The 26,766-nt window shown below is 47.1% G+C and overlaps 1 protein-coding gene across 8 annotated transcripts in view; it reads left to right on the top strand.

Annotated features, from left to right (window-relative positions):
* The window catches only part of LOC115167370 (ankyrin repeat domain-containing protein 11-like), a 138,059-nt gene that overhangs the window by 23,126 nt on the left and 88,167 nt on the right, over positions 1 to 26,766 (top strand). For 7 of the 8 annotated variants that reach the window (XM_029721754.1, XM_029721746.1, XM_029721753.1 and 4 more), the window contains exon 2: positions 6,158 to 6,237. The exons of the other annotated variant lie outside the window; for it this stretch is intronic. In XM_029721754.1, coding sequence (XP_029577614.1) covers positions 6,229 to 6,237 — 9 coding nt within the window. In that variant the 5' untranslated portion in view covers positions 6,158 to 6,228. The remainder of the gene's footprint in view (positions 1 to 6,157; positions 6,238 to 26,766) is intronic. 8 annotated transcript variants of the gene reach the window in all.

Here is a 26,766-nt window from a genome sequence, read left to right as displayed (position 1 = left end):
CTAAATTTGACATTTGAGAAACATGGCTGAACGTCTAATTTTGAAGTGAAACTGTAAGAGCTAGCTGTGTGTTTTGGTCTAGTCATAAGGTGAATGCACCAATTTGTAAGTTGCTCTGGATAAGAGCGTCTGCTAAATGACGTAAATGTAAATATAATGAATCATTCACGGTATTAACACAACTGATGTAAATAACTGAAACCTGAATTGCCATTTAGTCTCATTATTGTTTTCAGTTTATGTTTGGGTTTACAGCGCTCCTGCTGTTTTAGATCCCACTGGAAATAATATATATCCCTGGTACCCAACACTCCAGCTATTTGGGTGACTTGGTTAACATATTGTTTTCAAGATTAATTCACAACAGTAGGTCTATTCCTGTATTCTATTTAGTAATACTTGTATTTTGGGACAGATTAGAAAAAATGCACTCTACAAACAAGTGTTGAATAACAACGCCACCCTGAGCAGCTTGGTGCCCCGCCCACAAGAAAATGGAGCTAAGGGAAATGCTGTCTGTGTGCATGCTGCTCTGTAGGTGAGCAGTGCAGACTCTCCCTGTCCCCCTGTGTCCGTGTCTGCTCTGTGATGCATGTTCAGTATTCAGACATAAAGGTCGGAGCTAGTGTCCCAGTCCCAGGTTGCTGTCAGCTCCGTCAGATCTGTTCTCTGATAGGGCAGCCGGAGAGGACTGGAGAGGTGCTCTGTATCCCAGGGACACAGGGAAAGGAGGGAGGGGGGTGGGCCTGCCTCATCGTCCAGATTTCCCAGATAAATGGAGCTGACCAGATTGTGAAAATGGTGGTGCTTCCTCTAATCCGATGCCCTGGGGAGCAGAATAGAGAGGAGGGTATGGGGGGGACAACAGAAAAGAGGCACAATAAAGGATGGCTGTGCATGCCCTCAGGCGACCATTAGACCACCCGTCTCCTCCGTAATCCCACAATGCACTGGTGCCCCACATAAGCCTGCATGTTTCGCACAAGCCACGGGCCAGGCCGCAGACACACAGTGGCAGCCCGGGCTGAAACAACAGTCCATCCAGCCTGTTGTTTTTAGAGCTCCACTCACTTTACCCTCCCCCAGCCATATTACTAAAGCTCAAAGGGGGCTGACCTCTCCCCTCAGTAGCTCGGCTCTCTTTTCCATATTTTCCAGTCTTTGCTTTGGGCATCAGAATAGCATGTGTATGCACTCTTGCGTCCAGTATGCCCCCCCCCCCCTGCAGACACAGCCAGTGTTTTCAGCCGTATCACCATTGCAACATAGACTAATCACCGGAAATATACACTTTAAATAGCTACAGCTCTATGGCATGTGGAATTGTTTTGTTTGAGATCGAGGGTCTGAGTTTTAACTTTGTGTTCCCTCTCTTATTTCCAGGCAGTAATCTGGACACAGTGTGGTATGGTTGTAACAGAGCAGCTCTGGCAGCCATTGTCTGTTGTTGAGGCTAGGATTGGCCATAACTGCTCTCCCAACTCCAAAACCCTGGACGTTGGGCTTCAAAGCTGGACTCATGAGTCTACAGAGACCGTAGTTGAAATCAACACTGGCCAGGTTCTCAAACTTGTCAGAAGTATGACTTGCCTTCTCATGCACATATGTGCACACCACTCCTCATGAACAAAGTCCAGTATTTGGCATTCCCCTGTTGATGTTGAAATACCCCATATCTAGTAGGGATTTGTTTTAGAAGACGGTGTTAGTATTTTCACTTCAAATAGCCAAACATGCGAAAGAACACCACCTTTGTCCTGAGCTGTTTCCGCTTACTGTCAGGATGGGGGGTAAGGGAGGGGGAGGCTTGAACTCTCTCCTCTGACCTTTTGCATGTTTAGGTCAACTCCTATATGTCCTGCTTTACTTGTATTTCTTCTCATCAACTTGGCCATATCATAAAACCTTACCCCTGTAGGAGCACAACAGGGATGTTAGCCAGAAGGAGAGAGAACTAGCTAGTATTTGTTGGCCTATGTCCTGCAAGGGTGTTTGGATGTGAAGCTACAGGCTAGTTGTGTGCTGACTGTGCACTCTAAGCCTGGTCTTTCTGGTAGGCTCACCTAAAAGCCATGCTGATTAGTATCTCTGGATTTTTGTGAAGCTTTTGTGCCAGGTTTTGTGCCTCAATCGGCAGTTTTTACTTGTCGCCTGCCTTCTCAAACTCCCATCGAGTCAAACCTAATTAGCCAGGATAGATGCAGCCGTTACAAATGAGCACGTCAAAGCCTCAGTGTGGCTCGACACGAGTCGTGTAAACACGGCTGGTTTTGGGGAACCGGTCTCATTCACCAGAGAACCGTGTTAAACATGTCTAATACCACACAGAAATACATTGGAGTAGTAACCTGGAGACGGTGCGCCTGGATGGCCACTGTAGGCAACACACACACACACACACACTTTGGTGTGAGACCCTGGAGGGGCCCAGAGCTGCAGCACACTCTTTGGTGTGAGACCCTGGAGGGGCCCAGAGCTGCAGCACACTCTTTGGTGTGAGACCCTGGAGGGGCACCGAGCTGCAGCACACTCTTTGGTGTGAGACCCTGGAGGGGCACCGAGCTGCAGCACAGAACCAAAAGGGAAAGAAAATGAATAACTTCAGCATCTCCCTTCTTCTCTCTGCAGACAGGCCTCACTCAAGCCTCACTGCCCCTGCAAAGAGGCTCTTAAAATGGGCCAGAAATAGCCCAGGCTCCCCACATGCCCTGCAAACCTTCAGTTAAGTCTAAGTAACTAGGATTTCTGGGTTTGAGTGAATGGCCAAACCTATGGTGGCGTGTCGGTGCTCCCAGCAGTCTGTCCCCCCCATGTGGTAGAGATTAAAGGTCCAGTTTGGTCCTTTTAGACTTTACTACTTCCCCAGTCATAAATGTACAATTCCTGGACACATTGGACTGACTGGCAGCTCCCTGCACTGCCTCTGTATGTGAACGGGTGACTTCTAGTCCAGCTCAACGTCAACAAGTAGTAAATTACCTCATGGGTGTGTGTTTTTCTTAAACCAGTAGGCTGTCTCTGCCGTTTTCACATGAGCCGAGGCGCCAAACATATGTCACATCCTGCCTAGCTGCTTCTGCCAGACGGGACTATGGATATTTGCACGAGCATTTGTGTACTTCTGCCTCGCTATAGCCAGGGCAAACACACTTACAGGAAGCCTCAAATACTGACACAGGATGAACTTGTTTTGGCGTTCTTAAAATACCTGGTCTTCCCTGCCCCCTGCCTACAGACAGAGCTGTCTCTTCTCGTTGAGTCTTGTGCCTGGCCTAAGGGCATGGGGGGGCCACCACATTACCACAAGGTAGGAGCCATGTGTTTTTGACTGAGTCATCAGAGAAGTCTAGGCTTGGGCTCCTTGCAATGACTGGTAGCTTAAACAGTCACAACTATGTTGGCATGAAGTCTGCAGAGCCTGGCCCATGCCCTGTGGTGAAACTAAACTCCTGTCTTTGGTAATCCCTCCCAGTGTATGAATAATTGTGGAAGCATCCTCTTTCAAGAGGAAAATCACCAGCTCTCCGAGAGCTGCGGCAAAGCACTGTAGCTTGGCTTCTCAGGCTCTGTTTCCCTTTTAAGGTCAACGTAGTGTGCACCCTACGAGTGGAGGCAAACCTCTGGCCAGCCATAGAGGGAGAGAGATCCTCCGTAGACACACAATGGAGTTTTAATGTGCAGTGTGTTTGCTAGTAGTAAGGGCTCTTATCTGTGACTGAAAGGAAACATGTCTCGCTCATTTGTTCATAAGTGCACAAAGGGAAATCAGTGAGTTTAGCGTTTATCGCAGAGTTTATTTAATTTCAATCAGGATTTAAAGCTCCATACGGATTCTAAATACGACATTTCACTCAGTGTCAAGTTGAATTTAACCCTGGCATGATATCCTCAGATGTCCGTAGTCTACCCAACCAAGAGCTTACCCTGGGTCGGTCTGCCAGAGACTGATCTGTGTTATCCATGAGCGATGTCTTGTGTGTTTTAGCATGACCCGGCTTAAAGGGAGTGTACTTTGTTACTGTGTGGTCAGGGGATTTTCTTAGTAAGATTACAAGCCTGTATTCAAGCCCCATTACGAGGGAGTGCTCTGCTCTCCATTCTGGATTAGTCCAATCCCTGGATTCCTGCTGGGAGAACCAACAGGGTTCTGATTTTACCAGACACATCACCCAGCCCCCCCCCCCCCCCCCCCCCCCCAATCCATCCCAATGAGGCCTCGCCCCTTTAATCTGGCCTGCTTGCCTTTTTTGCCCTGGCACCACCAGCCCTTGGCCTGGGCTCTAGTGGCATCCACTTCAGTCACTTCAGTTGGTATGTTAACTTGAGATTCTTGCTGTCCCATTTCTAGCTGCTAAGATTGAAATACATTAAAATTGATTGCAGATGTAACATATTTTCTTAATCTATGACTATTGAAACCGTAAGAAGACGTGACCTACAGAAATTGCTATGCATGCATTCAAGGAACTGTCATTTTTCATTAAGAGTTTAATGAACGCATGCAACAATATGCTTCTATCTTACAGTCAAAAGGCTATATTGCCTATTATTGAACATGCAACTGCTGTAATGAAGCTGCTAATAAGACATAATTTTCAAACATTTGCCAAAATGCCATTCGTGGGAAACACTGTTCTAAACAGAGCACCTAGTACCAGCCGAGCTGAAAACACTGTTCTAAACAGAGCACCTAGTACCAGCCGAGCTGAAAACGCTGTTCTAAACAGAGCACCTAGTACCAGCCCAGCTGAAAACGCTGTTCTAAACAGAGCACCTAGTGCCAGCCCAGCTGAAAACGCTGTTCTAAACAGAGCACCTAGTGCCAGCCGAGCTGAAAACGCTGTTCTAAACAGAGCACCTAGTACCAGCCCAGCTGAAAACGCTGTTCTAAACAGAGCACCTAGTGCCAGCCGAGCTGAAAACGCTGTTCTAAACAGAGCACCTAGTACCAGCCCAGCTGAAAACGCTGTTCTAAACAGAGCACCTAATGCCAGCCGAGCTGAAAATCTCAGTTAGAAACAGAGGGGGAATCTAATAGCAACAACAAGGATGGGTTCCAAATATGACTAGGATTGTGCCTTTGGGTTCTGGACAGCGAAAGAAAGTTGATATGAAAACCAATAGAACAGCAGAGAAATGCTGGTTAATGACGTCAGGAAGTCTTTATGAAATAATTGCTTCCACGTTTCTATGGTTGGATTTTGGCTAGGCTACTTTGAAGCAAGGTAAGACGTTTCTCATTTGAAGTCAGATGTTCATGTTTCAAACTATTATGCTGCCTCCAGCTCACATTGCATATTGGTGGGTGACACGCTGACAGCCTGCCTACCGTTGACTATAGCCTATGCACTCAAATGGCGATTTAGGGGCTCGCTTTAATTACCAGTTGAGATTGAGAAATACAAATACTAGCTGTTTTTAATCGTGGCCATCAAAACATTTATTTGTCAAAACCATTATTTAAAAACATTTTTTTTACATTACATATTTGTTGTGTAATGACTGCCTATAAAAGCACCAGAACCAGCTTTTTGAGGAGTTCGTCTTGCGTTGTCTGACAGGCAGTAGGCTATTCTGCTCCTCAAACTAGCCTCTGAAAGGTTTGCGCGTGTGATAAATAAGATGCATGACTAACGAAAATACACACGCTGCAATATAATTCCACAGAATGATGCAAATGAACCTATAGACTGGATGTGACCGGTCAAACGTGTTTTCGGTGCCTAACCGATGTAACTGTTAACGCCTCTACTAACGGGATGCGGTTTTGCTTTCATGGCCTCGCACAGTGTAATGGCAGTCTGACAGATTTGGTCAGCTTTGCACCTGTTCTCTTCAGAAGGGAACAGGGCAAGATGCAAGCGAAAGCCCGTTTTTATATTTAATTAATTTCTGAAAAGAACAAACTCTTGGTTAATAACGCCCTCTAAGACTGAAATCATTGTGGTTGTGAGGGGCTGTCTACAGGGTGGCATAGTGAGGCTTTGACCATTGAAAGGTTGCACTAAGACCAGCCTCTTCTGGAAGCCATACTGTGTTGGGGGAATAGCACAACCTGAATGGGGGAAGATGACTCCCTACGCCAGATCTCATTAGGAATGTGAAACGTCAGCTACCATCTCGGTTACTAACCCTCCGGTTTTCTTTTGTTTTGTAGGATTCTTTGGACTTCCTTACTGCAGCCCTTTTTTTAAGCAGGATTTTAACGTCACCCATCCGCGGACAGCCATGGAATCGGTATGTATCTCTCCATTTTCTCTCCACTTTGTCTCTGGAGCCATCTCTGTTTCTTGGTCCTGTGTTTGTCATGACGTACTGAAGGATTGAACATGCAGTAGAATTGTTTGTAGAATGTTTACAGAAATGGGTTTGTTTTCTAAGGCCCGTATTCCTGTAATCCAGCAGTCTAGTTGTTTTGACTGTTTTGACTGATGCTAAATAAACTACACTCATAAGGCACTATAGAGAGGGTTTGCTGTGGAACTGAGACAGAGACAGACAGGAGCAGTGCTAGTACCAACTGGCAGCTTTAAAGCCCTGCACTCTCGACTGGAATGTGTGTATTAAGAGCAGGACTTAGTGCAAGCCCAGGCCCTGCCTTCCTGTCCCTTTGTTAAAGGGGTTCTGTGTTTTAGCTGGTGTGGGCTTTTGTGTGTGTGATTTGGTGTGTGTGCATGGCTGTTTGTGTGGTGAGCAACTTGGTTTGGAAAGTAGGTCACAGCTCCCGTAGAGCTCAGTGTCACTAATGAAGAGTCCCTCTCCTGCATGCGGCTCATGTGACCGTGCTGCTTGATCAGTAAGTAGTGGCAGCCCCACGCCTCTGAAGAGACGGCCGCCTTTTCCCCACGGCACACAGCCCCGGCACACAGACTTTCAGCATGGGGGCTGTACAATCCATCTCCCCTCTCGTTCTCTCCCTACTCTCGTTTTGTTCTCCTGTAGCCTTCTCTTTAGCCAGACTCTATGCAACGGGAGCTGGTGATGTTTACCTCTGGAATCATACCGTATCTGCTTATTGTCGGTGGAAACCAAGGAAACTGATCAAAAAGCTCATTATGCTGCCAATACCGTTTCTCTCCTCCTCGCCCCCACCTCTCCTCATGTGATGCCAGTCACATGGTTTCCAGGCACCAGTAGAGTAAATCAGAATCAGATTTTATTTTTAACTGCTCTACATCCTCCACTTTGCCAATGGTTAGCAGAAACAGACGTAGGATTACTGTGTACCTCTCTCTCCCTCTGTTTCATGCACTGTCCCCCCCCTCTCTCTCCTTTCTCTCTTTGCCACTCCCTGTCTCTCTCTCGCTTGCTCTCTGTCTCTCTGTGTTTAGCCTGCTCCCAGCCCTCGGCAGTACTGATATTATTGTCGGCGTTATCTGCTGGTTGGGAGTTGTGCTGTGTTGGACGGTAGTGCAGATGAAAGGGTGTCTCTCCTGTGAATGTTCTCTCTGCACCGTTTTGCCTCAACTCCCTACCAGCAGTGTTTATTTTTTTCTCTCTCCCTCCTCCCCTTTCTAAGGTAGGCCTGTTCTTCAATGGGATTAGTCTGCAGCACTCTGAACAGGAAAGTGGGCCCTGCCAGTCTTATTACATAACTCTCATAGCCTGGCTTGAGACAACTATAGGGGCTTTGTTTCCCCAGACCCCGCTCCCACCCGCCTACCTCTCCTCCTGGCAGGCCACATGCTAATGCTCGATTGAAAGAGTCTGTGTGCTCCAAACAGGCATGGCTCTGTGGCCAGGGAGGAGAGAAACTCTGCATCATTACCCTGCAAATTGGCATTTCACTCATATCTTTAGCTGAGGAATGTGAACTCGAGGCAGACGGAGCGGGAACTTTGGTGTGATTAGGTTTTCTTGTACGCATGTTGAATGATGAGATGATATAGGTTGTGGACCGTTCAAAGGATTGAACCTTTGCGGTGTTGGCGTGTCATGTATTGTTTTTCTCTCATTTGTAATATTCTTGTTTGGGGTTATCCCCTCTGACTAGACTATTGTGCCCCATTAACAACCACTTAGGGTGCAGACCTGTGTTGTGGTTGTATTGTTCTCTGGTATAAGCCCATGTCTCGGGATTCTGTAGCTTATTTGAGCAGAAGTTTGGCGGTTTGTTCATTTAGTAGGCTTGCTGCATAATGTGAAGAGCAGGATTGGTAGGGGATAAAATGGTGCCTTTGCCCAAGGTTTTTCTGGTCATTCTGTAACAAGTCATTAGAGCTAAGCACCGAGGAGGATCCATTCTTTAAGATAATATCCAAGAGTGTGATGTCATTGTTCCATTAATCAGCGCAGCTGCTGATTGGCTCAGGTTCAAGTTCAAATTCTCTCTCTCTCATCCCACTGCAGAGGGAGGGATGTTGGTAGCCGTGGTGGGTATCGCCAATGTGACGACTCCAATCAGCGGTACGGCCTGGCTGATGGAAAACGCCTACATGTGTTTTTCAACTTACCTGCACTTGCGGACTCTCTTTCTTTGTTCTCGAAACAGGAAAAGGTGTGTCTTTATAAATGTGCAGTTGGTTACAAAAACCAGAGACAATTCTGAAAGATATTAAGTCCATGTTTTGAGAGAGAAATGCCTCTTGCATGTGTAGATTTTTGTTTTGTTCGAACTGTGACGTGCTGTCATCTACTTCTACACTTGGTCGAGGCACATAGACAATCCTAGTTCCTGCCAAGGTGCTGGGAAATGCTAGGTGTGCGGCAGATAAGATGGCGAGGAACCTACTTGGGCAGCTCAAAACATGGATTTAATATCTTTAATATCAGAAATGTCTCCTTTTTTTTTTGTAGAACCACATGCAACCGGACACAGGCGTTTTATACGATACTATTTTTCCGTCTCGAGAACAAAGTATCGCCAAATGCAGGTTAGTTGAAAGATGCATGGCTGCGTTTTCCATTAGCCAGACCGTAATGCGGATTTTTCTATCTATTTATTTATTTATTTATTTATTTATTATTTTTTGGAGTCATCACATATCGGAGATACCCACCGTAGCTAGGCAGTAGGTAGCATCCAGCTGTCTTTCTCTCCGTCTACTCACAGGACACTATAAATGCGGATTTCGGAAGTGTGCGGTTACAAGCTCCAATCAAACATAACCCCTTTGACAAACGGGCTGAGACACCGACACTTGGTGCATGGCTTGATTGCAGAAACGTTGTATTGTGTGTTTTCTCTTTGCAGATGGCGAACCACCATTGCTGCTAGAGGAGTTGGAGGTAGCCGTTGTAATAGGAAGGTACAGGGGGCCATGTCCGACTCTGCCACTGAAATGGTTTTTGATGGCAGGGTGGTCCTAGCACCACACTGTGCTTTGGAAATTAGCATGTAGGTGTGAGAATGAAAAGGATAAACAGCACCGGCTACATAGAAAATAGTTTGTAAGTGCCGACTGCAGGGCACTCTCCTGTGAGGTAGGAAGTGGTTTCAAAGGGAAGCGGTGGGGAGATGAGATGGGAAGGGAGAATATTTAAGTCTCGAATATGTCAGAAGAGAACAGTGCTTTGAATGCAGTTTGTGGTGGAGAGGAGAACAGGACCTATCCGTTTTTTAATTAAGAGATGTTATGCTGCCTGCTTGAAAAGAATGTGCTGCTAGAAGGTCAGGGTTGATTCTCAAGCTCTGCTCAAGGGTCTGGCTCAGAGCTGCTGACAGCCAGGCAGGCCAGCGTTTGTCCCGCCACTCCCACACACTCGGTCAGAACCACGCTCACCCACCACAGCAACACACTGACTGCATGGGAGAGGGGACTGGCTGACTGGCTGTGATGATAGATAGCCAGTGCTACTCTGAACTGGTCAGATGTGTAGTGTGTGTCTGGATGCCGAGGAGTTGGCTGGCTGTTTTTGAAGATGGGACAGAATGTCTTTAAATGTTCTACCTCCCCTTCTCCAAAGCTAAGTTCCCATCGTCCGTCCACAAAGTCTGTTTAGAGCTTAAGTCAAATTTTTAGAGCTGAGAATAACAGTAGCCTTTTTATGGGCTGCTGTGTGCCTTTAACCAAAAGATATGACAGTGCGTTGGACAAGACTAGACAATGGCCTCACGTGATTCTGTTCAGTCAGGGTCCAAGAGACCAGAGTGACTGGTCCTAACCTGTTCGCTGTCCCTCTGCCCCTCTCCCTCCAGTACAATACCCTCTGAACAGTGCTCTGTACCCGCCAGGCACCCAGTGTCTCCCTCTCTGGGCCTCTCTACTGTACCTCCTCCACCCCTCGTCTCGTCAGAGGATCAAACACTCCCCCATCAAATCTGACAGGGGAGGGGGGGGGGATATGAACCACAAAACCCAGTGGAACAAATGATTGCGTTTGTTCTAATGTGAGTTAAAGGGGCCCTCCCACAGCATCTCCTGGCAGCCTGTGTTTCTGCCTGTTTGCTAGGGTGTTTAGAACTCTGACTGGGTGATTTAAGGAACATGGAGACACTGTACATGTATTTCTTTATCTTACCCTTTCAGCTCAATCTGCAAGCTGTAATTGGATTCTTTGTAATGTAACATGTTGGAAATATGGAAGGAATGGACTTTTTCTCTTTATCTGACTGGTGGAGTATAGTGTCAGCTCAGCAGCCTGACTGTGAATAGGCCTACACCACAGTTCTCTTCTGCACTTTGTTAGTGTTCTATTTACGGGAAAGGACAGTTTGATATGAGTGATGGGACTTAGTGCAGATTCATTGGTTATTTCTGCCTTTGTGTCTCCCTCTCTGGGGCGGGGCGGCAGGTAGCCTAGTGGTTAGAGCGATGGGCCAGTAACTGGGATCAAATCCTTGAGCTGACAAGGTAGAAATCTGTCGTTCTGCCTCTGAACAAGGCAGTTTAACCCACTGTTCCCCAGTAGGCTGTTGTAAATAAGAATTTGTTCTTAACTGACTTGCCTAGTTAAATAAAAAATACAATTTGTCAATGTCACCAGACAATGTCACCAGACTTCTCAATCCACAGCACTAGGGTTTTCATATATTTCTGACTTTGCTGTCAGTGTCTGTGTGATTTGAGTACTCAATATTACAATGAATAATGGGGAAAATAGAGAATCATATTTTAAGATCTAAAGAACATCATCAATAAATATTTCTAAACATAAACGATTTGCTTCGATAGCATTACTTTTCTTACCATTTCACTTGCAGCTATTGTTTACAATTTCTGAGAGGATTGTGTCTGGAAATCAGTGAAGTAAGCGAGCGGGAAAAAGGAGCCACAACAACCATTATCCTCTCCCCTGTCCTTCCCCCATCCCCGAGTGACGCTGTGGTTTTTCCCCTGACTGCTGCCAGGTCTCTCCCTCCCCTCTCTTCTCTCTGGGTCATGATGACTGAGCTGTTTGCACGGGGCTGGAGATTAGCAGGCTAATGTAGTGTTGAGTGGGAGAGGAGAAGCTGAGGCACAGACAGATACAGTGATGGGGCCTGGGCCTGCTGAACAACACAGGGCAGACCCCCTAACATTGGGGCTGGGCTGTGCTGGCGAGAGCCTGACAGCGTCATGGTAAGCTATACCCTTGTGGCGGTGAATGGAATGTATTGAGTTTGTATTAAACACACACACAGCCTAATCTCCTGCTCTATCCGAGTGCTCTGGTAGTAGACGGGCCTGTTTTAGGGAGCCACTTATTAAAGGTTGAAATGAGTGGAGTTGCTTGTTCCCTCGTCTCTGGTTTCTCACCATAATGGCAGCCATAATGGCTCCGTTTCTGATTTATGTCAGGCGGGATCTGATTTCAGGAAACTCTGCAGTGAATGTTTTTTCTTCTTCCAGTAATCTGAATTCCCTGTGCTCCCCACCCAGCCCACCTGTCAGGGGAGCCTGGAGCAAAGTGCTCGGGCCTGGGCGGACAGAACTGTAGCACGGCAGCCCAGCCCACTGGCAGGCAGTGGCAACCCAATCCTATTTCCAGCTTTTCGGTTCAGTCCGCTGTCACTCCAGCAGCCAGAGCACTGTGACCTTGGTTTCAAGTAGCCCTGGCTTGGTAGTAAACCAATACCACTCCTGGGATGGTGTGACCTTGTTCACCATCCCACTGTACGTCTGCATGCCTCTCTCCCCCCTTGACAGAGGGGGTGACCTTTGCTTGCTGTGATCATTCAAAACAAGAAATTGAGTCATTGGATTGTCATTGTCCCTGTCCTGCTGCTGGCTGCATAAAGGTTGTTGAATGTCGTATTAACCAGTGCTGGGCTCTGCTCTGAGAGGCTCGGAGCTCTCTGTGATTATTTTTCTACAGGTGCCCTCCATGGTTCCCTGTGTGTTGGCTTCAGCAGAAGACTGTTACGTCACCATCAAATGAGCTCCCTCTAGTCTAGTACACCTGTCATTTGGCCCCTTGGCTAGGTTGGAACTGTGAAATTACTTTCCCTTTTTTTCAGTAGGTTTGTGTCGTATCGTTGATACAGGGAGGGAACGGCACATTTTAATGTTGTCTGAATGAATGGAACTGCTCAGTAGCTAGGCTAACTGTTTGTTAGATATTACTGCACTGTCGGAGCTAGAAGCACAAGCATTTCACTACACCCCCAATAACATCTGCGAATCACGTGTATGTTTTTATTTGACCTTTATTTAACTAGGCAAGTCAGTTAAGAACAAATTCTTATTTTCAATGACAACAGTGGGTGTTCGGGGGCAGAACGACAGATTTGTACCTTGTCAGCTCGGGGATTCGAACTTGCAACCTTTCGGTTACTAGCCCAATGCTCTAACCACTAGGCTACCCTGCCGCCCCAACGTGACCAATACAATTTGATTTAACTGATATGCTCTCTTAGTGAAATCCTATGGCTTCTTTTGTGGTTGAGGTTTGTTTGGTGTTGTGTCAAATCACTGTTGTCTCATGCTGGTTATTGAGCCACATGCTTGTTGTCACAGAGTGGAAAAGCCTTATGTAAACCCAGTGGGTACTAGCAGTGTATCTGACTGAACGACAAGGACCTATAGTTCAGCAGCTGGACCGGTCTCTCGTCAGCATCCTGTTTCAGCATCCTAAATCATGATGTCGCTGGAGTGGATGTCAGCTGTCTTACGGGTTCATGACCAATTCTGCACTCCAGCCACCCAAGCCATAGTGTTCTCTCTTCTACCACACTGCAATCAGTACCATTCCACCAAGTCTGAAATCAACAGGACCCTGAACAGCTTCTACCCCAAGCCATAGGACTGCTAAACAAGGCTACTGCATAGCTAATCAAAGGGTTACCCGGACTACCTGCATTGACCCTTTTTAGTTTTTTCGAACACTATGGTTCCCAAACTTTCTATAGTCCCGTACCCCTTCAAACATTCAACCTCCAGCTGCGTACCCCCTCTAGCACCAGGATCAGCGCACTCTCAAATGTAGTTTTTTTCCATCATTGTAAGCCTGCCCCACACACACTCATTTATTACATTTATTAAACATAACAATGAGTGTGAGTTTGTCACAACCCGGCTCGTGGGAAGTGACAAAGAGCTCTTATAGGACCAGCGTACTAATAATTATCATAATAATCATCATCAATAATTTTTCTCTTTATTTAGCCATTTTACATATAAAACCTTACTTCATCAAAAATGGTGAATAATAACAGAATAACAGATTAATGAGAAGGGTGTGCTTGAAAGGATGCACGTAACTCTGAAATGTTGGGTTGTATTTGAGAGAGTCTGTCATTTTCCACACAGTCTGTGCCTGTATTTAGTTTTCATGCTAGTGAGGGCAGAGAATCCACTCTCACATAGGTAGGTGGTTGCTAAGGGCATCAGTGTCTTAACAGCCGATTTGCCAAGGCCGGACACCCTGAGCGCAGCCCAATTCAGAAATCTGGCAGAGGCTTCTGACCCCCTCAAATCAGTTAGCCGAGCTACTGAGAGTCCCTGTAATCCTGATTCAGATCATTCAGGCGAGAAAAAACATCACCCAGAGAGTCCAGACATGTGAGAAACTTGTCATCATGCAAGCGGTCAGACAAGTGAAAATTATGGTCAGTAAAGAAAACTTTAAACTCGTCTTTCAATTCAAAAAAATGTGTCAATACTTTGCCCGTTGATAACCAGCACACTTCTGTATGTTGTAAAAACGTTACATGGTCGCTGCCCATATCATTGCGTAATGCAGAAAATACACCAGAGTTCAGGGGCATTACTTTAACAAAGTTAACCATTTTCACTGTAGTGTCCAAAACGTCTTTCAAGCTGTCAGGCATTCCGTTGACAGCAAGAGCCTCTCGGTGGATGCTGCACTCTACACCCAAGTGGCGTAGACCACTCCACTATGTCTCTCTGTCATGGCTTTTGCGCCATCAGTACAGATACCAACACATCTTGACCACCAAAGTCCATTTGATGTCACAAAGCTGTCCAGTACTTTAAAAATATCCTCTCCTGTTGTCCTGGTTTCCAGAAGAGGATGTCTTCCTTAATTGACCCCCCATAAACGTAACAGACATATACCAGGAGCTGTGCCAGGTCCGCCACGTCTGTTGACTCATCCAGCTGTAACGCATAGAATTCACTGGTTTGTATGCGAAGCAGTAATTGTTTCAAAACATCTCCTGCCATGTCACTGATGCGTTGTGAAACAGTCTTACTACTCGAAAGTCGTCTATTTATTCTCGCTCAAAAAACTCCCGTGACCTATTTTTCAAATTGTCATCTTTCGTTTCTAAATGTCTGCGCCAGAGTGAAGGTTTCCCGCGAGATAGTAACGGTTAATGTGATTGGATGTTTATGATTTGACTAGGCTACCGGTACCTCAGTTTGGGAACACCTGTTCTAACACTCCTGCACTGTGACTCTCTGCAAAAACACACACTGGACTCTACTCACACATACTGACACCAACACACACACTTTTACATTTACCACATACGCTGCTGCTACTGCTTCGTTTATTATCTATCCTGTTGCCTAGTCACTTTACCCTACCTATATGTACATACCGGTAGTTACCTCATACCCCTGCCCATCGACTCGGTACTCCCTGTTTTATAGCCATGTTATTTTTAACTCATTATTCACTGTGTGTTTATTCCTCGTGTCACTTTTTATTCAATATTTTTAAACTTTGCATTATTGGAAAAGGACCCGTAAGTAAGCATTTCACAGTTGGTCTACACCCGTTTAGAACGTGATAAATAAGATTTGATTTCATAGGCTTCCTCCTGTTAATTCCTCCCCTAGGCCAGCTGCATTACCACCAGCTACCACCTCAGTTGTCACTGTGGTGTTGGTTCAGTCTCCATGATGCGGTTGGTGCTCCAAGTAGGACACTCAGTCTCATATCTGTACACAACCAATGAAGCAGTTTGTTGTTGTGCCTGCCTGTTTTAAACAGCTTAGGACTATCTGCATGAAACCTAAAAGCGTGTGTGTTTCCTTTTCTGTTGCGAGGGGTGCAGGGCATTTATTGTTGTTGTTGTGTGTCCTGGCCCGTGCATGCAGAGAAACATAGAAGGTTAGCAGGCCCGGGCTTCTCTTTGCTCGCTCTCTCCGGATCCAGGTGTTCCTCTATCAGTGGGCTCACAGCGACAGACAGCAGACACTTAATGTGGGCCCTGTGTGTGTGTGCCCCATCTCTGCTCCTGGCTTTGATTCACTCCAGCTGGCCGACTGGAATCAGCTCTGAATCGGCCCAGGCTTGTATGCTGGGGAGAATTCATGCTTGGAATTGTAATTGCTGTTTTATGTGAAGATGTCCCCCATCTCACTAAGTTTCCATTTTAGCTAATGGGGGGGGGGGGGTTATTGCTTAAAGTGCCTTGTTACATTATGTAAACTTGGGGGTCTGTTTTTTTAATACAAACTCTTGATATAATAATAATGTAAAGCCCTCACTTTCCATCTACCTCCTTTGATGTAAACAAAATGTGTTGCCCTGTCATAAGCTCTTAGCACTCTGGGTTGGAATGGCCCTTCTTACGACAGGGGTATACTACAAAGCAGGATCAATGAGTTTACCAGAAATTGCTATAGATTTTCTGGTTCATTAAGAAAGAAACTTAGATATGCGTTTTTTTTGGTTGTTGGGTCAATTAGACCATGCCCAATTCAAGCTTCTCTTTCCAAAAAAAAAAAAAAAGTTATCTGGCTAACTCATTGCTCCTGCTTTGCAGTATACCCTTAGGGCCAGTATGACGGGGATATAGATAGATCCTGAGAAACAGAGCAGTAGATTGATGTTTTGGACTGAGTTGTTGTTCAGCTGTTCTCAGAGATGGTGATAAAGAGTGGGGGGGAGAGATCGAGTCACTGAGCATCTCTGTGTTTCCATGCTCTCTGACGGAGCCAAGCAGGGGAACAGACGAGGCAGCAGATGGGCCTTCTCGGACTTAACCCTTCCCACGCCTCTCACGGGCCTGTCTGTCCAGGCAGGAAGGAAGGAACGCTCTTATGGCTCGCTTTAGCCACCTCAGTGTTCATCCAAGCCATGTCATATCCACTATGGCGGACCATCGGTGTCTGATGAGAAGTGGTCAGGGTGACATATGGCCGTCTCCATGGGGGGCAACAGTGTGCTCCCTCATCCTCTCTCTCTCTCGGTCCCCCTATCCGCTCTCTCACACTCCATCTCCCTCTCCTCTCTCCTGCTGAGAAAGGGCCTGGTGTACTGCCGCTCCAGGTTTATGGAAATGAAGACACATCACACCCCTGTGATAACCACTGGCTGCCTGCCAACTCGGTCAGATGACCGCTGTCTGTGAGCGAAAAGTCTGTCTGTCTCAGTGGGCGGTAAACATGGGCTTAGTTTGAATCTGACTACCCTGCTACTGAGAATCTCTGGTCTACATACTACTAGGCCTAAGCATGCTCACCTGCTAACTCCAAATGCAGATCTAGGGCCTGGGATCCCAGGTCCCTTGCTACCTGTTAATCCATTTTTGCTCAGCCAACTGTTTTGATGGTTTCCCTCTCCCTCCTGGCCCCAGTGCTTTAAATAGAAGCCCCTGTGGGAGGATCGATACAAACTCCAGGGTAATTGATGAGGAGGCAAGCTCTGTGACGACCTGCACCCTGCAAGTGGGAACCGGAGGAGATTACAAGGTGGGAAGCAGGTTTCATCACATGCATATTAATCTTTCTCTTTTGGAGAAGCCCCAGTGTGTTGCTCTGTCTGCAGGTGTCCACTGCTTGGAAAGCTATTTGGATCCACTTTTCTCTTTCAGGGAATTCAAGGTTGTGTCTTAGATTTTGTTCCCTTTCCAGATAGTCTCCATCTGTTGCACTGCCATTTGACCAATGCTGTTATCTGGCAGCAGCTCTTTCTGGTTCTGTAATGAATACTCGCTTTACTTATTAGTGAAGAGAATAGCAGCCAAACAGTCATTTCAATCCATGGTTTAATCTTTGAGTAAGCTATAGTCGGTGATACAATCTCTTGCTATTTCTTAACAAAGGGCCACGCTATAGGCCCCCCTGAGGCCCCAACCTCACCCTTTTGGCCATCCACGGCGTCCTCTGGGCTGTTTAGGCTTGGCTTCTCCTTTTTGTTTGGTGGGGAGGGGAGGCTGTGCATTATTCAACCTGACCCAACCTGATGCAGGGCAGTAGGGGGGCTCTCTCCTCTCTCTCATTGTCCTGCTTTTGTTCTCATTTCACTTCTCAAGGCTCTCTGGACAAAAGTGGCTTTTCTGGTGACCTCTGGCTAAGACTTAATGACCTCCCAATGATCGCCAGGGAGGCTTTATGTCCCCCTCTCATTCTGTTATTGTTTGGGGAACAGAAAGCAGCTCTCGGTCTCTGTTCATTTGAGGCCTGGATTGGAACGGTGATGGCTGGAGCTGTTGATGATGCATGGTGTGACTGATGAGGTGGAACACTTGGACCATGGAGCCCATTGCTATAGGGCCTAAATAAATGGCTCTCGCCCAGCCTCCGGTCCAGAACCCAGAGGACAGAGGGCCTCACATTAGCCCCAGATTGAAGGGGTTTTGGTGTGGTTTACTTTTCAGATTATGTTGTCTGCTTCCATGCAATGGTGCCTGCCAGGAACCTACAGTGTCTGTCTTGGACATGGTTCGCTACCCTTGTCACCGCCTCTTGTGTTTGACTTGGACTTAGTGAAGCTAGGAATTTGGACTTCCACTCTGAAAGAAGCATTGAAGGGGAGAGAGGGGATTGCATGTGTGTGTGTTTCTATGCCAGAGGTTCTGAAGGAATGGTCTGGACTCTCTCCAGTGGCAGCCCTGCTTCTCCTGATGGATTCTGGGCTTCAGAGTATTGTGCTGTAGTTCTCGTTATACTGCTACAGCAGTATTCTAGCTAAGCAAAACTACAACATTAATTGAAGTTAACTTTCCTTATTAAGTCTCGCATTCTTCAAGGATACAGAGTGGCATTGCCAAATACCAAGTTTCTGTTTACCTCATTTGGACTCCTTTGCCGTAGACATGGCCCACGAGGAATTATTTATTTTAGTCTAAATTATATAAACTCACCCTCATTTCATTCAGCGCATCATGTGCTTTATTATTCAGTAGGCTATTTGTAACAGTTGTGCAAGGTCATTTTGAGTGTTGCGTTGTTGGGGAAACTACCATGTTTTGTTGTTGTTGCAGCAGCAACAACAACAACTTCCCCTCTGCTTCTCAAGCAGCTCTTTGACCAGCTCTTCCTATTTCCCTCAGCCAGGAATGTGTTCCTGTCAAAATGGCAGGTCCCTCTGGGTTCAGAGTACTCCACATTCGCCTTGTTTGTCATGGTAGTCCCAGGAGTGACTCACAACACAGGAATAGCTGATATATTCTGGACTGAAATAGTACGTCAATTATCATATTTTAATTCCATGTGTTTTTCCTTCTCTCTTTCTCTCCTCGGGAAGAAAAATGTGGTTTATCTGTGCTTCCTGTGTAATTGCTCTACATAGAATCATTTTTTTCCCATTTAACCTTTTATTAACTAGGCAAGTCAGTTAAGAACAAATTGTTATTTACAAGGACGGCCTACCCCAATTGTGCACCGCCCTATGGGACTGCCAATCACGGCAGGTTGAGATAATCACCCACATAGCCTGAGTGCTGCTGTAGTTTTGAGGTTGTTTATATGTTAAGTGTAGATACAATGCATTCAGAAAGTGTTCACACCCCTTGACCTTTTCCACATTTTGTTACCTTACAGCCTTATTCTAAAATGGATTCAATTGTTTTTTTCCCCTCATCAATCTACACACACTACGTCATAATGACAAATCAAAAACTGTCACATTTACATAAGTATTCAGACCCTTTACTCAGTACTTTGTTGTAACACTTTTGGCAGCTATTACATCCTCGAGTCTTCTTGGGTATGACACTACAAGCTTGGCACAACTGTATTTGGGGAGTTTCTCCCATTCTTCTCTGCAGATCCTCTCAAGCTCTGTCAGGTTGGATAGTGAGCGTCGCTGCACATCTTTTTTCAGATCTCTCCAGAGATGTTCGATCTGGTTCAAGTCTGGGCTCTGGCTGGGCCACTCAAGGACATTCAGAGACTTGTCCCGAAGCCACTCCTGCGTTGTTTTGGCTGTGTGCTTAGGGTCGTTGTCCTGTTGGAAGGTGAACCTTCGCCTTCCAACAGGTTCTGAGTGCTCTGGCGCAGGTTTTCATCAAGTATCTCTCTGTACTTTGCTGCGTTCATCTTTCCCTCAATCCTGTCTAGTCTCACAGTCCCTGATGGTGAATAACATCCCCACAGCATGATGCTGCCACCACCATGCTTCACTGTAGGGATGTTGCCAAGTTTCTTCCAGACGTGATGCTTGGCATTCAGGCCAAGGAGTTCATGTGCCTTTTTCAATCAGCTATTCCTTGAGTGGCTCATAAAGGCCTGATGGTTGTCCTTCTGGAAGGTTCTCCCATCTCCACAGAGTGACCATCGGGTTCACCTCCCTGACCAACGCCTTTCTCTCCCGATTGCTCAGTTTGGCTGGGCGGCCTGCTCTTGTAATAGTCTTGGTCTTTCCAAACTTATTCCCTTTTTAAGAATGATGGAGGCCACTGTGTTCTTGGGGACCTTCAATGCTGCAGAAACGTTTTGGTACCCTTCCCCAGATCTGTGTCCCGACACAATTCTGTCTCGGACAATTCCTTTGACGTCATGGCTTGGTTTTTGCTTTGACATGCACTGTCAACTGTGGGACCTTAAATAGACAGGTGTGTGCCTTTCCAAATCATGTCCAATCAATTGAATTTACCACAGGAAACAGGATGCACCTGAGCTCAATTTAGAGTCTCATTGCAAAGGGTCTGAATCTTATGTAAATAAGGCATTTATTTTTCTTTTTTATATATATATATATATATATATATATATGTATGTGTGTGTGTGTGTGTGTATATATATATATATATATATATATATGTATATATATGTATATGTATATATGTATATATGTATATGTATATGTGTGTATATGTGTATATATATATATATGTGTATATATATATATGTGTGTGTGTGTAAAAATGTCTAAACATGTTTTCCCTTTGTCATTATGGGGTATTTTGTGTAGATTGATGAGGAAAAGGTTTTATTTCATCCATTTTGGAATAAGGCTGTAACGCAACAAAATGTGGAAGAGGTCAATGGGTCTGAATACTTTCCGAATGCACTGTATGTGAGATCTGTCTGCAGCTCTTCAATTACGTCAGTTCTTCAACTGTTCATTCTCTCTCTCTCTGGGTATAGGCCTATAATCTAACATCCTGACCAAACTGACTCCGCCATCGTGCGCATGTTGATTTTGCCTTTCTGCGCCAAACGCGTTCATGACGTACAGGTTAAAATGGCAAAACCAACGGTGAACCAACAATATTAGTTGTCTTTTTTTATTGGTATGTAACTGTTATGAAAGTTGTATTGTCAATTTTGTTTTGTATTTAAACGCCACTTTAAACATGTACATGACACTGCAACAAAATTTCCCCATGGGGACAAAGTCAGTAAGTACATAGGAAATTGGGGACAGGTTGAAAAACACATGGAACATTCATGGACATTTTGCTAGCTTGCTGTTGCTAGCTAATTTGTCCTAGGAGAAACTTTTTTTTTATACCTGAAATGCGTATGGTCTTTTTTGCCCGTTTATTTCTAGAATTTTGACCCATTTTGAGTCATACAAAATCGTGTGTTCTCTATTCCTACAATTAATCCACATTCTTTTTTTGTGGATTTTCTGTGGCGGTTGGCAAACACCCTTTTAAGGTGCAGAACCGCCACCAACTGGACCGGTATGTGGACCTCGTTCATCTTTCAATCACCCATGTGGTTATATGCTCCTAAAATCAATGAGGCGGCACTTGTGGCGCTTCAAGCGTCTTAAATATAGCGCATTTCTTTTTTAGCGCCTGACTACACAGAGGCTCGCGAGCAGTTTGGATGAAATGATTGAATAGCATATGTGTACGTTTTTATTTTGCAACGTGGGCGGCCTGGTCCGCATGTAAGACCTATTTCTTCAAGGGTTTTCTCTGTTAGTTACATTAGTTTACATTAGTTTATCCTTCGTTCCTGGTCCTGACCTGTATCAGTGGCTGTATCAGTGGTGAGCGAACAGTACAGACGTGACTGAGCAAGCCTCCAGCCATCCAGAAGCACCAGCCTGTTTTGAGTTTCCATTGAAACTCATAATAGTGTTCCTGAGGCTTTCTCTCTCCCCTGGGTGGAAGCATTATCTCTCCTGGCTGCAAGAAGTCCATTATTTACCGAGCAGAGCACTGAGCCCGCCCTAATACAATGTTCCATTAGATTGCATCAGCCAGATGTATTGCTGTGCTCCTCATCTCTCTCACCGATCTGTGGTCTGGGCTCCGGATTCTGCAGGAGGGAGGAAACGAAGGGGGTTGTTCGGGGAAACAGGATCTGGTGTGGGGGCATTTCTCCATTCTGTAGACGGGTGGAGAGGAGCTGAGGGTCCTGGGCCTCGCACCTGTGAACCTCGTTTATGGCAGAGGAAACTCATCTGAGCTGCTCTGAGATAAGGAACTTGAGCTGCACCATGAATGAATCCCGCTCCCATGGTTTTTAGACAGACATATTTTGACTAATAACCCCCCTCCTTCCTTGCCTTTATTAAGTGAGGCAGTGGTGTGAATGGGGCTGTTGTCATGAAGGAGAGCGCCATATGTCAGCGGTAGCAGCAGACAGCCACCGTGTGAGGCCTTAGTCCTGTCTGCAGCACGGCCCAGCTCGCACTGATCACTGTCTGGAGGAACGGTGTGCAGGGAAACACAATGCATGTTTCCTACTAGCACTCATGTCTTGTGGAGGTGTAGAGGTTTCCCAGGCTGCAAATATTCTACTTTACACTCTCACACTCTGTTTACTTTATGGTCCTCGTAGTGTAGGCCGAAGGTCACATATGAGATCACATGCTTGTTATTGAATGCTGAGATGGCACAACAGAATTACGATGCAGGCTACATGTATTCTCTAATCCTAAACCTTTCCTCCTCGTGTTCCGTTTTCATCCAAGCCAAGGACAGTTGTTAGGAGTGACTCACTCATCCATCAATCCACCCACACACACACCAACGGTAGCAAATGGAATGGCTTATGTGGCAGCACTGTGGTCAAGTGGGACACCTGGGATGTTGGTTGCCTCTGCTCAAAGGACTACGTAAAGAATAATCCTGTGTCCTTTCCTCTCTGCATTTTTTTTGGAATTTAAGTAGAAGCTTACGCAGAAATCCACCCGATAATGCCTGGAGATCGTGCCATTGGTAAATATGGCAATCATAACTATGAAGGCCATTAGGCCTGTTCATTTTCTACACCGAGAGCTGCAGCTCCCAGGTCTGTAAGTGCTGATGGAGCAGGGTTTTGCTGTTACACTGTCTAGACAAGTACTGTACTATTTCAGCTGAATGGTTTAAACTCTAGCTGTAAATTCCTAGCGTATAGCGGCTACTCCACTCTTATCTCTCTCCGGTCATTTCCCTCTCCCCACCCCTTCTAGACCACCACTCTCCTCCCCTTCTAGACCACCACTCTCCTCCCCTTCTAGACCACCACTCTCCTCCCCTTCTAGACCAACACTCTCCTCCCCTTCTAGACCACCACTCTCCTCCCCTTCTAGACCACCACTCTCCTCCCCTTCTAGACCACCACTCTCCTCCCCTTCTAGACCACCACTCTCCTCCCCTTCTAGACCACCACTCTCCTTCCCTTCTAGACCACCACTCTCCTCCCTTCTAGACCACCACTCTCCTTCCCTTCTAGACCACCACTCTCCTCCCCTTCTAGACCACCACTCTCCTCCCCTTCTAGACCACCACTCTCCTCCCCTTCTAGACCACCACTCTCCTCCCCTTCTAGACCACCACTCTCCTTCCCTTCTAGACCACCACTCTCCTCCCCTTCTAGACCACCACTCTCCTTCCCTTCTAGACCACCACTCTCCTCCCCTTCTAGACCACCACTCTCCTCCCCTTCTAGACCACCACTCTCCTCCCCTTCTAGACCACCACTCTCCTCCCCTTCTAGACCACCACTCTCCTCCCCTTCTAGACCACCACTCTCCTCCCCTTCTAGACCACCACTCTCCTCCCCTTCTAGACCACCACTCTCCTCCCCTTCTAGACCACCACTCTCCTCCCCTTCTAGACCACCACTCTCCTCCCCTTCTAGACCACCACTCTCCTCCCCTTCTAGACCACCACTCTCCTCCCCTTCTAGACCACCACTCTCCTCCCCTTCTAGACCACCACTCTCCTCCCCTTCTAGACCACCACTCTCCTCCCCTTCTAGACCACCACTCTCCTTCCCCTTCTAGACCACCACTCTCCTCCCCTTCTAGACCACCACTCTCCTTCCCTTCTAGACCACCACTCTCCTCCCCTTCTAGACCACCACTCTCCTTCCCTTCTAGACCACCACTCTCCTCCCCTTCTAGACCACCACTCTCCTCCCCTTCTAGACCACCACTCTCCTCCCTTCTAGACCACCACTCTCCTCCCCTTCTAGACCACCACTCTCCTCCCCTTCTAGACCACCACTCTCCTCCCCTTCTAGACCACCACTCTCCTCCCCTTCTAGACCACCACTCTCCTCCCCTTCTAGACCACCACTCTCCTCCCCTTCTAGACCACCACTCTCCTCCCCTTCTAGACCACCACTCTCCTCCCCTTTCTCTGTCATTTTTATTCTTGGTATTAATCCGTCCTTGGTTCTCTGAGCCATATAAATGAAGGTAAACAACAGCCAGTCTAATCTACCCTTTCTCCGAACTGTTCATATCCCCATATTCACGGTGGGGCTGCTCATCAGACAGAAAGCAGCAGTTGATTAAAGGACATAAGCTAGTTGCATCATGACTGTTTTCCAGAGAACAGAACCCACAGCGTTTATTCAGATACAGCGTTAAATGCACATGGTGCTGTAATCCGCCCGGCTACAAGCTATACCATCAGAGCATGGAGGAAGGAGGATCCGGTTGCACGGGGTTTGTTATTGGTGTCGTTCGTACGATGATCAGTGTGACATGTTGTGTTTTCACTGGACCGTTTTATTATCATCAGGAAAAGTACGATTTTGGAGCGTCTCAAAAAAACGAACAAATATTTTTAAGTGGATTCATAATGAAAACAAATCGGTCTATTCTCCTGGGGATGATGATCTGGGGAATCCTGTGTGTGTGTGTGTGTGTGTGTGTGTGTGATCCCAGCCTCTCTTAGTTGGGTGGGTGTAAAAGAAACGCAATGAGCTGATCGATACTATCATCAGTGTAAGAGCAGCTGACACGTTCGATCAGGGCTTAGTACTCGGAGCTCAGCCGAGCCCACGTTGGAGCCTCACCAGGGTCCAGTTGTTGGTGCAGTGGGCCCCTAGGGAGCCCAGCCCACGTTGGAGCCTCACCAGGGTCCAGTTGTTGGTGCACTGGGTTCCTGGGGAGCCCAGCCCAGGTTGGAGCCTCACCAGGGTCCAGTTGTTGGTGGAGTGGGCCCCTGGGGAGCCCAGCCCACGTTGGAGCCTCACCAGGGTCCAGTTGTTGGTGCAGTGGGTTCCTGGGGAGCCCAGCCCAGGTTGGAGCCTCACCAGGGTCCAGTTGTTGGTGCAGTGGGCCCCTGGGGAGCCCAGCCCAGGTTTGAGCCTCACCAGGGTCCAGTTGTTGGTGCAGTGGGCCCCTGGGGAGCCCAGCCCAGGTTGGAGCCTCACCAGGGTCCAGTTGTTGGTGCAGTGGGCCCCTGGGGAGCTCAGGGAGAGTGCATTACAAGTGCTTGGCTCTGTTGGAGAGCTACCTGCAGGGATGTTTGGGTCGTCAGCTGTATCCTGCCATTCCTACTGTTGAAAATATTTAGGCCTTGGGCCTCCTGAGTGGCGCGGTGGTCTAAGGTACTGCATTGCAGTGCTGGCTGTGCCACTAGAGATCCTGGTTCGAGTCCAGGCTCTGTCGCAGCCGGGCGCGACCGGGAGACCAAGGGGGCGGCACACAACTGGCCCAGCTTCGCCCCGGTTTGGCCGGCAGGGATGTCCTTGTCCCATCGCGCTCTAGCGACTCCTGTGGCGGGCCGAGCGCAATGCACGCTGACCCGGTCGCCAGGTGTACGGGGTTTCCTTCGACACATTGGTGCGGCTGGCTTCCGGGTTAAGCGGGCATTGTGTCAAGAAGCCAATTATTTAATTGGTCTCTTATTAGATTGTTACTGTAGTCAACGCCCAGCCACACAGCAGCTCTGCTGAGACAGACTGCTGTAATGTGTGTGTTTTGTCTTAGTAATTAGCCTACTGTTCTTGTTTGGGAAAGGTGGAGGTGATGTAGTGGTAGCCTAATACTGTTTGGATTGTGTGAGTGTGCGATGAGGCCTGGGCTAATGTGGATGTTTATCTAATCTGGTTTCCTCCTGTTGGGTCATTTAGTTCAGTTGTGGCATTCGGGTTAGACTGGGGAACTGGCTGCATTGTTATCTACATAGATCTCTTTTCAGACCGGTTTGGCTCTGGTTTATTTCCAGCATTGGAGGTGTTCAATATCATTTGATAGGCTGACCTGTCCCCCAGTTGGGTGTGCATCTCATCTCCTGTGCTCTCCTCATTAGTGAGGCACAGTGGAAAGCAACCCCCATCACAGGCCTGAGAGAGTGAAGGGAAGGAAGGCTGGCTGCTCCTAGAGCCAATGATCACAACACACAATTCATCATGTTGCCTTTTCATCCTCTCTATATTTGGAAGATAACCTCGTTAGCAAGACAGTGGGTTGTAAGGTATTTCTATCTCCCTCTTCCCAGTCTCTGAGGAGATGCAGATTTTCCGTTCCTTTGCAGAACCTCGGTCTACAGTAATGGGTCCAAGGCAGGCTGGCAGGCAACACACACGGCCCTCTCCATCTCCTCGCTTCCACGTTCCCCCAGCGGGCGTTGCCATGGCAACTGCCTGGTGGACGGCGCTCGGTGTTGCGAGGGGGTAATGGAGTGAGTGCTGGCGCTGTACGTGACAGGGAATGAGATGAGGTGGATCTTCTGTTCACCTGCCCTGCAGAGAGACACCCACAACAGCAGCAGAACAGGCCTCCCCCTCTCTCTCTCTGACTCTCTCCCTCTCCGACTCTCTCCGGAGCCTCGACCAGATAATCTACTAAGCTCTGAATTGCATGCAAGCCCACCTGTTACTGCGGCCCAAGTCCCCAATCCCAACACAGTGGAGAGATGGGAATGTGGACTTCTGGTGTGTCTGTTTGAAGAGGTGAGAGAGGGCAGCTGTTCTTGGTGGTTCTTCTCATCTCACCAGTGACTCATGGGGAATGTAAATAGGACTTCATGGAATGAGAATGGATGGGTAGAATTGGCTGCCTGGGAGTATAACAGTAGAG

Source organism: Salmo trutta, chromosome 29 (genome assembly GCF_901001165.1).
Source record: "Salmo trutta chromosome 29, fSalTru1.1, whole genome shotgun sequence".
Classification (NCBI taxonomy): Eukaryota; Metazoa; Chordata; class Actinopteri; order Salmoniformes; family Salmonidae; genus Salmo; species Salmo trutta.
The sequence above is the reverse complement of the archived record's forward strand: the minus strand, read 5'-3'. Positions and strand labels throughout refer to the sequence as shown.